Source organism: Pleurodeles waltl, chromosome 6 (assembly GCF_031143425.1).
Source record: "Pleurodeles waltl isolate 20211129_DDA chromosome 6, aPleWal1.hap1.20221129, whole genome shotgun sequence".
Taxonomy (NCBI): domain Eukaryota; kingdom Metazoa; phylum Chordata; class Amphibia; order Caudata; family Salamandridae; genus Pleurodeles; species Pleurodeles waltl.
Window position 1 is genome coordinate 1,576,413,755 of NC_090445.1, and position 11,395 is coordinate 1,576,425,149.

Sequence of the window (11,395 nt, forward strand, 5' to 3'; positions counted from 1 at the left end):
TTTTAGACTGCTTGGGTGTTGCGTATCCACCTGGTTCTGGACATGTTTGAGTCGTTCATTGCTGCAGGGCTTGTGCAGGTCTTGCTTCATCCTGCAGCTCTGAGCTTGCCAAGGTGTTTTGCTGGCTGTGCCCCATCCAACATCTGCGTTGCCACTCCTTTCTTAGTTGCTTCTTAATTTACAGTGTAATGTGAACATTAGTGTTGCATTGGAGACCTAGAACTGCGCACCATAGGAGTGATGTTCTATCGACTTACTGACAATTTTGGTCATTGGCACTGTGGCAATTGTGATGGTGGGAGCAGGTGAGCAAGCATATGAGGGTGAACTGCATGTGTTGTGAGACTGTCTGAAGGCAGGTTGGGATACTCTGGTAGGAGAGGACCAAGAAGGTGAAATTAATGTGTGATGTTTGAGAGCAACACCCTTGATGCTGTGATGCTGAGCATGAAGGCAGCCCAAAATGTGGAGATACAAGGTGTGGTTTAGTACTCTTACATTGCAATATATGTGTTGATAATGGGTTAGCCAATTACCATGTTGTGGAAATAGGCCTGGACATGCACAGTGTGGAGTGTACATAAAGGAGCGAGGGCAGAGGAGAGTCTGGGTAAGATGGACCCAAGGTCGCGAGGTGTCAACATTATGTTAAAATATTTTCCTGCCTGCTGGTTGGATTGTGGCACTGTAGTCGTTTAACAGGTGATGTGAGTATGAAATGAGTATACAGTGTTTGTTTGGCTTTTAATGGAGTAAATTTTTTATGGTTATTCAGTTGATGTGTTCTGGAATCTGTCACTATATTACTCCCTTCCCTGAGTAGTAAGTCAGTCATCTGGCGAATTCACAGCATTCAGTAGTGGATCTCTTGTCCATGTATGATCAGCTCATCATACATGGGCACAAGATCCACAACTGCATGTTGTGCAGTCGAGACTGCTAAGAGATATTTTATTGGCCTTTTTTAAAAGCCATACTCCTGAAAATGGTGTGGAGGTTTTAGGAGATGGTTCCAACGTTCAGTAGCATGCACTGATAACCAGTTTCTTCCCCAGTCCATTTGGTTTCCTTTTTTTGAGTGCATCATGGTTACAAGGTGTGCAGAAGCTAAACCGAATGTGGCTCGGAGGTTAGCTGACCAGCTTAGCTTGTAAGTTATTCTGGTCCAGGTGTGAGTCTCCTAACACTGTTGTGAGGTGTGTCAGGATAGGAGAGAAGAAGGGATTAAACTCTTGTGCTGAGCAGGAGTGTGACTGGATTTGCTAAAGTGCACGAAGTAGGTGTGCTTGAGTCACAACCGTAAGCATGGTCAAGGCAAGCTAGTACAATGTTGATCAATACAGCTCGTTGAGAATTCCAGAGAAGGTAGAAAATGTAAAGATTTCCCTTGTGTCTTGACCTGGAAGAAGACAGTGAGCTACGGTGATATGAGGAATAAGTCAGAGTCACTGCTGTCTTCCCTAGTGAGGGTCAAATGAGAGAAAGTTACCTGCAAATTTGCAGTTCTGTAGGCTGTATTGCCAGAGGCAGGAGCACTCTTTTCTGGGTTAAGTTTAAGATTTTTCCAAGAGTGAGAAATACTGAATAGCAGTGAAGAGTGAAGAGCAGTTCTAGGGTTGATGGAAGGTCAAAATTATGTGTTATTTTGCTTTTTTTATTTTCAGACACTTCCTACCTACTGGGTACTAAACATGTTTCCAATATTATTAGGAATTTTTAGTATTAGTATTATGAGCAGGCTTGTGCATTAAATGTAATAAGCAAGGATCGGGTTTAGTTCAAAGCGAAAGCTGCATTTACCATCGAGAGCATGTTCACTGAGCATTTGTTCCTTGAAGTATTGTATTTATTTGGGCAGAGAGTATGGCTCTGAATTAGAAGAGAATGTGCAGGTCATATTTTAGACCTTATGATGTTCTTGGCAAATAACAGGAGTTCTGGCTTGGTTGGGTTTAAGTATGCCCTGGACATCCAGGTCTGGGTGACATGCAGGCAGTGTTTGAGGCACTAAACATCCAAAGCAGTTGCAGTGAATATCCAAAGAAGAATTGTAAGCAAAATGATGTACCATCAACCTATTGTTGAATTTTGATGCTGCTCTCTGTGAGTAGAGCTCCATGTGGCTTCCTTTATGGATTGAAGATGACAGGGAACAATATGAAATGCTGGAGCACTACGTAGGTGATGGGGCTCTTTTGGAACCTGGAGGTGCCCATGTGAACAAAGTGGTGGTGGCTGGAAAGGTAGGAGGAGAACTAATGAAGGATATTGTCAGTGAATCCCATTTGAGAGTCCAGGGTGCTTATGAGAGTGCAACGATCAACTGTGCTGCAGGCCGCTAAGAGTTCCAGTAACATCATGAGGCCATCTTCATCTGTGGTCAGAAGGGCATTGTGTAAGGCAGCGGTCTTGTGCTACAGTATGATCTGAAGCCAGTCTATACTAGTGCAGGAGATGGTTGTCATTAATGTGACTTGGAGTTGAATGTTGAAAGCTTTATCAATAAGCTTGCCAATGAACTGTAGGTGAGTGACGGGCTAGTATTGGTGAGGTCCTCCGGGTCTAGTATTCATTTCTGTAGGACTAGAAGGATCTGGCCTGTCTCAAGGGCTTCAGATAAGGTGCTGTGAGTAAGGCAGTGACAAATATGACCTGGGTGAGAGTGTTCCTAGAGAGAGCTTTGATGAAGTGACTTTAAGGGAGTTGAGTATTTTGGCATGACCTGCTAGGACTTGTATTTCACTGAAGAAGCGATTGATGGCATTGCACTCTTCTGTGGAGTAAGGAATTGGTGGGTTTAGTAGGAAGTTGATGCATTGCTTGGTTGTTTTTTAAAAGCATTTTGCTTCTGTTTGTAGCATTGCATTGCTGATGTTGGCAGTTATAATACTTTGGTTTGGCTGATTTGATGAGCTGCCTGCATTTTGCAGGGAGGGAACACGGTATCATGAGATAATCCGTAGTTTTGTTTCCTTCCATTTTCTTTCCTGTCTGCAGACGGACTATTTATAGTCAGCCTGGTCATTACAGTGCCATTGTACCAAAGGCTTTGGCTTGTACTTGTATGTTTTTACTGGGGCGTGGATCTTTACTTAGTTTGCCGGAAAAGTGTTGACGTTTTTGAGAATAGTGTTGGCATCAGACATGGGTTTATAGGGCGAGTGAGGTATTTAAGCAGTCGTTTTTCTATAGAGAAGACTTTAAAGGGTCTGAAGGTTTCAGCTTCTCTTTTGGGTTTACCTTGGTTTGTTGACAAGACACTGCGCGGCCACATGGGGGATAGTAGAGAGTTTGGTTCAGTGCAGGGGTATGGGTGGTTTGTATTGTATTGTTGGTGATGCTCAGAAGACAACGTTGAGGATGCAGCCTTTGCGTATTAGTTGTGTGACTTGCTGTACCACATTAAGTATGTTGATGAGGTTGGGAAAGGTGTCTTGACAGCAAGCTTGTCCGGGACAAAACATTTGTCACAAGGCAGGCCTAGACCTACACGCGCACATAAATCTGACAAAATCCTAACTACCAGGGTCCCAAATACTCAGTTGGGCACACAGAACAGGGGACAGTGCTGTAAACCAAGCAGAGGACATTCCCATCCCACAAGATATTAAAGGGTGGGGTTGACTGAGGTATCCTTGAGTTATTATATTGTGTAGTAAAATTTGCTTATTCTAATTTGTTTGGGTCAACCGACTTTGCATAGTAATGTGATTTCAGTTCAGTCTGTGGTTGCGTGCTTCCACAACGCGTGGATATTAGGCATACTGTAGAGGAACTGGTCTTCTTTTTACTTCTTACCAGTCGCGCCCACCTGCTCCATCTGCTGCCAGGCATGCTGTTCAGAAATGGGTGTTCAGTGACCAGGATGTCTGCTGATTGCCCAGCTTGCTTTGTGTAACATTGTAGCACCCCCTTACCTCCTTTTTGCTTGTAACTCTTCATGCATCCCTCGAATCTTAACCACCCTTTCAGCCAAGCTCCGAGCAGCTCAATAAATATGTAGCAGCATGGTCACATGTCTTTCCTCCCTCTGGCCTTGTCATTGAACGAGTGGAGGAGGCAAGGACTGTATTCACTACAGTTAATGGCAAATCACTCCCTACACTCTGTGATGTAGTGGTCCATTTCATAACTTACAAACACAGGAAAGAAAAGTGGGAAAGGTAAAACTAAGTATTGTAAATACTGCAGCTGTTGTCTCAGAGGGTGACCAATGCAGGGTGCTAATATTGAATGGTATGTAGAATTGATGTGTCTGCTGTCCAATGAAGATCTCTTTATCATGGCGAAGTCCCACCCACCTTGTAAGCAACCCTATGATGAGACGCATTGTGTGCAGTGGGTGTGGGTTAAATCTCTTTTCATAGGATAACCCTATGTTAAGGTGAACATAAGAAGCAATAGGCACTTAAGATTGGTTCTTCAGTCAGTACTTAGTGATATGACCATTCTGTGTTCAAGTAGATAAACCAAATGGGCAATATCACTTTCTGTTTTTTCACCTGATTCCCCCAATAGTCTTGCTCAACAACTCAATAGCTGTTTTAGTGTTGGCTGGTGATGCCGGAAGGTTGTAGGGCTTAATACTTGCCACATGTTCACCTCATTGTTTTCAAGATTTGCCTTTGTTTCCCTCCGAGACAAATATACCCTTACAATAACACTTGCTGTTTTCACCCACAAATGCTCTTGCACACACTCACACTTCCATAATCACTGACCCTCACTCAAATCTACTGGTGTATAGAGGCTATCATGTGAACTCCTGGAGTACAGGTGTACTTGAATAGTGCAGCAGGTGTAGTTTCACCATGTCTTCTGTGTTCATGTGCAACTGTTGCACCATTGATCGAAACATCCCTGACTCACGTCTTCTCAGCCTCTCCCTCACTCATTCTAACTTACACTACATTACTTACTCCATCACTTTCCCTTATTCATTCTCACTCACTCATTGATTGTGACTTTCATTCTCAATGACGCTCTCAAACACATGAAACTAACACTCTCACTCAACCTCATTCTCTGTCAATCACACCTTTACAAATATACAACACTTTTTTTTAACTTGCTTTTCTTTATTTTATGGCAAATCAAAAACTCCATGTTAACAGTAGGGGGAAGATGGGGGAGGTGGGGTCAGGTGCTGGTTATAGGAGCTAGCAAGCCATGATTCCTAAGGAGGAGCCAGCCAGAGCACCATGGCTTGATTTCAGAGGCAGACCCACCTCAAGCCCTCTGTTTCTTGATAGGACTTGAAATACAGTCCTATCAGAAGCAGGGAAAGTGCTAGGGAACCTGCCCCTGCTGCTTTATGGGGCTCCTCATTGGGCCTTGGGAGATATACTGTGCTGCCTGAGGCATGCGGAGTTTGTCTTCTAAATAAAATGGATTGTGCATGTGTGAGTGGGGTGTAGTTAAACTACGCCCCTCAGACATAAGCAATCCAGGCATCCACCTACAGAGTGTTGTGTTCTTAAATAACACTGTAGTAGATCAATGCTCAGCCCCCTCTCCCTCCCGCTCCTCCTCCTCCTCCTCCTCCTCCTCCTCTCCCTCTTCCTCCCATCATCCGGAGCCGAGTGTAGAGGCTAAGAGGGCTAACCTGCATACTGCGGTCTTCATGTGAAGAAGAAAGTAATGTGTGCATAAACACTGTTTAAATTATTACTAATGTAATAACTTAATTTAGCAGTGGCTTCTCTGCTGATGCTGTGAACTTCTCCCTTCTTTTGCTTTCGCTATAAGAAAAGAAGGTCAATGATTCAAAGTTACTTTATTTTGTTAACAGGTTTTTGTGAGACACTGGAACCCAGCACAGAGCTGATGGCTGATCAATAGTATGTGCACTAGTCTGGTTCAAATTTAGTTTTTTAATCTGCGTGTGGAAATCACGCCACACCTACATGGTGGCTTTAATTGGTAAAATAGCTACCATGTCGAAGAAAGTAAATGAAGCACTGCACAAGATGTCTGCAGTATGGCTAGCCACAATATTATGAGGGTCCTGTGCATATGAAGACCGGTTTACTACCACTTGTTGACTGCATATTTTAGGTAATTGCTGTGAGTATATCACTGTACTTGTGAATAAATGTCATTCATTTAAGATGATATTTCATCATCTGTAAGGTTAACGGGTCCATGATACCTCAAGGTGGATTAATATAGGTGTCAGTAAAATATTTTCACTTACCTGGCATGTCAGTTGCACCTTACCTCCTGGGCCAGACTGGCCTATAGGGCAATCAAACAGTGCCCGATGGGCTGGTCTGACCGATCAATGTGTTGGCCAGTTTTTATTTTAGCAGTTGTTGGCCGGTGTTGGGACCAGATGGGACAGTTTTTACTGTCGCTTTCCATGAAATTGCCACTTTTATTTTTTAGCTATCTGCTTCGCTAATCGGGGCCACTTTTACTCTGGTGCCCGGAAGTATGTTTTTGTCGCAGTCCTAACTTGCTTACCTCATGAGAATTCCACCAAGTTGGGACCTTAAATTTTGCGATGCAGGAGAGATTACTTCAAAAATTGAAATGTGCAGTGATGATAATTGCACGCATACATATAACATTGTGCAGTGTAATGCAGTACGTTTTGTGACAGTATTGCATTATTATTTTGTGTTTTGTACACATACTAGCACTTTTTAGGCAAATATTTTACCTCGTTAGTACCCTTTTAACTACTAGAAACAATAATAAACAACTAATAGACGACCGGTCGACCTTTGCTAAGAGCCTTCCACCGAGCTGGAACACAAATCATCATTTGGCCACAACCTTTGTTTCGATTGAGCTTGGTCAAATCTGGAGATTGTGCAGCAAATGATCAATTAAGTGACACATCGCAGCCAAAATAATGCAGAAAAAGCAGCATCCGCAGAATCGCATAATTCCAGTGGCTCTGCATATAACCCAATCCAAACTTCAGTTTCCAGTCCGAGTAGAGTTTTGACTTTGTTTGTGGGTTACTTTTTTATGGGTTTTGAAATGTGATAAAACCAATGCATGAATAAGGTGTAATGACTTCTGCACAGCTTTTAACACTTCTCTTTTCTGCCACTTTCTTTTAGCTAAGCCAGATCTTATGTAATTACGGAAACAGGCAAGATATGGAGGAAGTCCAGCCCTGCACGGATGCGCCTGAAAGATCTAGCAAGATGTCTCTAGCCTCGTGCCCTGTACGAGCTGTGGTCCGCCTGCGTCGCCAGATCCGGAACTTGAAGAAAAGCAAGCTTCACCTCGACCTCTCTGGTCCGAGATCACTAGAGACCAGGCATGCAAGACTCCTCCAAAAGCAAATTTCTTTGGACAAAACATCATTTTTTAACACTGGCTTAGAAAAGTCGCAGTATTTTAGTTTTGATACCCCAAGTTTGGAGCAGATGTCGCAGTTGTCTGTGCTTAAACCCAAGCGTAAAAAGAAACGAAGGAGGTCCAGGACCGTACTGTATCCAGGTAATTCACGAAAATACCTACCCATTGAACAAAAGAGCAAGGCCAAACGATGCCTGATTCTGCTCATTGCTATTATCTTCTTTCAAATTTTAAATGCTATTGAAAACTTGGATGATAATCTACAGAAATATGACGTGGATGGTCTTGAGAAGACCATGCATCGGGACATATTTGGCCAGAAACTGGCAGTGGACACTGTTATGGACCTCTTGAAGGATTACCTCGCCACTCACATGCACAATAAGCCACTAGTGGTGTCGCTAAATGGCCCAAGTGGCGTTGGAAAGAGCCACATGGGACGACTTCTGGCCAAGCACTTCCGTTCAGTTATGGATGGTGACTTTGTGCTCCAATACTATGCTGGGCACAACTGCCCCACTGAAACTGATGTGCTTTCTTGTCAAAGTGACCTATCTGGAAAGGTTTCTAATATGGTGGTTACAGCAGAAATAGAAGAGAAGATCCCAGTGCTCATCTTCGACGAGATGGAAGAAATGCCCCTGCTTCTACTTGACGTGCTCCATGGATACTTTCAGCCAAACCAGAGCAACGAGTTTCTCAATGCCATCTACATATTGATTAGCAACATTGGTTCTAACGGAATCACCAAGTATGTCCTTCAGAATGCATCCAGCGAGGACTTGTCACAGCACAGGAAGCGGAAAGAGCTTGTTAGTATTATAGAGTCTTCATTGAGGCAGCATCATCCTCTGTGGGATCACTCTGAGATTGTTCCGTTCATCCTGCTGGAGAAGAGCCATATTATCAACTGTTTCTTGGATGAAATGCTGAGGGAAGGTTACTATCCAGATAATGGCAACATTGAGAACATGGCTAGCCAATTAAAATATTACACGCAAGGGGAGAGGCACTATTCTATAATGGGTTGCAAACAAGTAGTGGCTAAAGTCAACCTGCTACAGTGACCTTTCGGAAACGGTACGAGCCAGTGGCAGAATTTGGATTTTTAAGATATAACTTATAAACAAACTCTGCACTCAACTTCATGTTGTAATGCGATTGACCTTTTTTAAAAAATGATCAATTGTCTCATCAAATAATGGTCAAGGTTTAGATTTTAGTGATGGAACTCTCTCTCTTTTTCTCTCTCTCTTTTTCTCTCTCTCTTTTCTTTTCTTTCTTTCTCCCCCAACCCGCCATGGACCCCTTACACCGAGAAATGTTTTGAATACAACATTTTATGCCAATCGAAGAAAGGGCGGGATTCTGACGTTTTCCTATTCATTTTTAATGCAATGTACTTTTAATGAGCTATCAAACTGTCACATCCTTGTAAGTTTACCTTGGTGTCTAAAGACCTATCAAGGCTATGTATCTAGGTAATTTAAGTCGAGTGTACTAAGTGAATCATTGTGAGTAAATGGGCATGCTGAAAATACCTCACCCATACAACACAAACTAGAAGCTCCATTTTGTTTTGAGAGCAAGTGATAAAACTTTGAGATGTTTTTTAGTTCTTAAACAATCATCCGTTTTTTTGTTTTGTTTTTTTATTGTTTTTTTTATGGTCCTTTACTTGGGAAATAATTTCGAATCACCTTTATTTCCACTGATTTGTTTTCACATTTGATCAATTCTTGCCTGAATAAATCCTAAGACCTGCTCAGTTTACAGATTTTTGTGTATGGCGATGTTCTGTTCTTTGCATAGCTCAGGTGGTCTCTTATTTTGTTAAAAGTTTGAACTGCAAAATGTATTAAGCACACTGCTGTTCAAAAACAGGGGAGGGTGCTGGGGTGGGGGATCACTGCAACTCTTGAGGTAATACAATGACTATACAATATGGGGAGCACAGGAACCAATATTTATCATTGGTGTACATGTGCAAAACAACATATATTTGTTTGCCAGTCACAATATTAAATTGTCAAGCTAAATATATTAGAATGATTCGCAAATATCATATCCTTGTACACAATCCTGTGTGCATTTATTTTTGTATTTCTGTATTTAGGGGTATTCAATAGTGCAAAATTGTAAAATACTTATACACAAAAAAGAACAAAATGTACAATCAAATGGACACATAATCACAAAACGTGTGTGTATATATATTCTGTGGTCATTTCTTGCCTGACACCCCCACAATTTTTGGAAATCATGAATAGTTTTTGAGTAACACTTCAAAAAGTCAATATCCCACCTGGAGGTAGCAAGGGAAATAAACAAATAGCGCCTTTTTGTTGCCAAACTACACTCTTCCCCAACATGAAAGATTATGACAATTCATCTTCTGTTGACTCCTCCAAAGTTATAGTTAAGCACGCTACTGCATGGGAAGGGTGTCTCCAGGTCCTCTACAACTTCATATGGGGTCACCATGGAACAGACATCCTTAAAACTTTCAAGGTTATCAACAGTCTACAACAAATGGGGATCACCTGAGATCTGATCTCAGAAAACTACGTAAGCCATAAAAGTGCAAGGTCCAAATGGAGCTTATATACACAGAGAATCAAACGGCTCACACGACGTGCACAAACGGGCTAAAAGAGGGCAACATATTGGAGATAAGTACTGTGTCAAAATAGAGCTGATGCACTTGTACATCTTAGTAAGGCATATAAATGGCACATTGATTAATTTGGAGTTATAAGAAAATACAGGTTAAAGCCGGAACTGACATGCCAGATAAATAGTGAGTTAAAGCCGCATAGAGAACATGCATACCTGGAGAGAGCACTGTAGGGTCAAAACCGAGATGTTGCTAGCCAACAGAGACGGACAAAAAATAGAAAAATGTATTTTGATTGCTGGTGTTCTGCCAGTACAATCAATATATGTGTGTGTGTGTGTGTGTGTGTATGTGTGTGTATATATATATATATTGTGAAACAAAAGAAAGTTCACCGCACTCCAAAGGCTCCAAAGTTGCAGTCTTTATTACCAGAAATAGGCAACTACCAATATGTTTCAACTCAAAAAAAGAGTCTTGTTCACGGTTAGTAAGTCCTTTCACTCTCTCTTAATTACAAAAAAATCCGTCCAGCCTATAATTAAGCATTCTGGGTTTTGAAGTCACAAAGAATAATAGTTTAAGAACGAAAAATAGTGATTTTTTTTTTTTAAACACGGGCATGTGATGAAAGTGTTGTTGATGCTTCATTTTTTTGGGCTCCACAAGTCCACTATAATAGTTCATTTTCAATTTTGATTTTATCATTATGCTACATTGTTCATGATGTTATACAATCAATCAGACTTATTAAATGTTATTTCTCTACTGAACCTATAAGACATAAAATAGACCAAGAAGCAATTAAGTATTGCTAATAATTAAACATGTATTCGATTCCAAATTGATAATCTTTTTATGATAATTAATACATTGTTTCTCGGCTAAGTGCCTATTAACCATATTATGATTTGTGTCCAATAGGTTCAAAGTAAAATGTATCAGTAGAGAAAGAACATATTTAATAAGCCTAACAAGGAGTATGGACCGAATTCCCCCTCAGAGAGAAAAGTCCGCAACTGATTGAGAGTGAGAACCCACTTTTTCAATAATGCTGTGAGGGTAATATTTCTTAATCCAAGATGGCGCCATACTAAGACGCGGCTACGGCATACGAGTGCCGTTTTTTCCTTATTTTACCTAAATTATGGTATTGGGACCATATACTACATGATGTTCTGCTCTATATGAATATTGCAATGACCATATATCACATGATGTTCTGCTTAATATGAATATTACAATGCCTTGAGAAAGCCATAGGTGGACTCACCGTAGAGGGCGAAACATGTGTCGGCTGTGTCTGATCTGAAATTTCCAACTTTCCTGTAATATCTCTGAATAAATGAATAAAGGCTATGGTCAGTCTGCAAACTTAATTCAATATTTGGAAATCACTGAACAAAAGAATACATTTTCTATAACAAGATCTATGCTTTATACAACTATTTGATTACTGAA

General features: G+C 41.3%; 1 protein-coding gene across 6 annotated transcripts in view; it reads left to right on the forward strand.

Moving 5' to 3' along the window:
* Positions 1 to 9,092, forward strand: part of TOR4A (torsin family 4 member A) — a 148,132-nt gene extending 139,040 nt beyond the window's left edge. For 5 of the 6 annotated variants that reach the window (XM_069241342.1, XM_069241346.1, XM_069241341.1 and 2 more), the window contains exon 2: positions 7,074 to 9,092. In XM_069241342.1, the coding sequence (XP_069097443.1) occupies positions 7,113 to 8,384 (1,272 nt within the window). In that variant the 5' untranslated portion in view covers positions 7,074 to 7,112 and the 3' untranslated portion in view covers positions 8,385 to 9,092. Of the gene's footprint in view, positions 1 to 214; positions 306 to 7,073 lie in introns of those variants that run through there. The other variant, XM_069241344.1, reaches the window with a different exon arrangement.
* Positions 9,093 to 11,395: the final 2,303 nt, after the last annotated feature.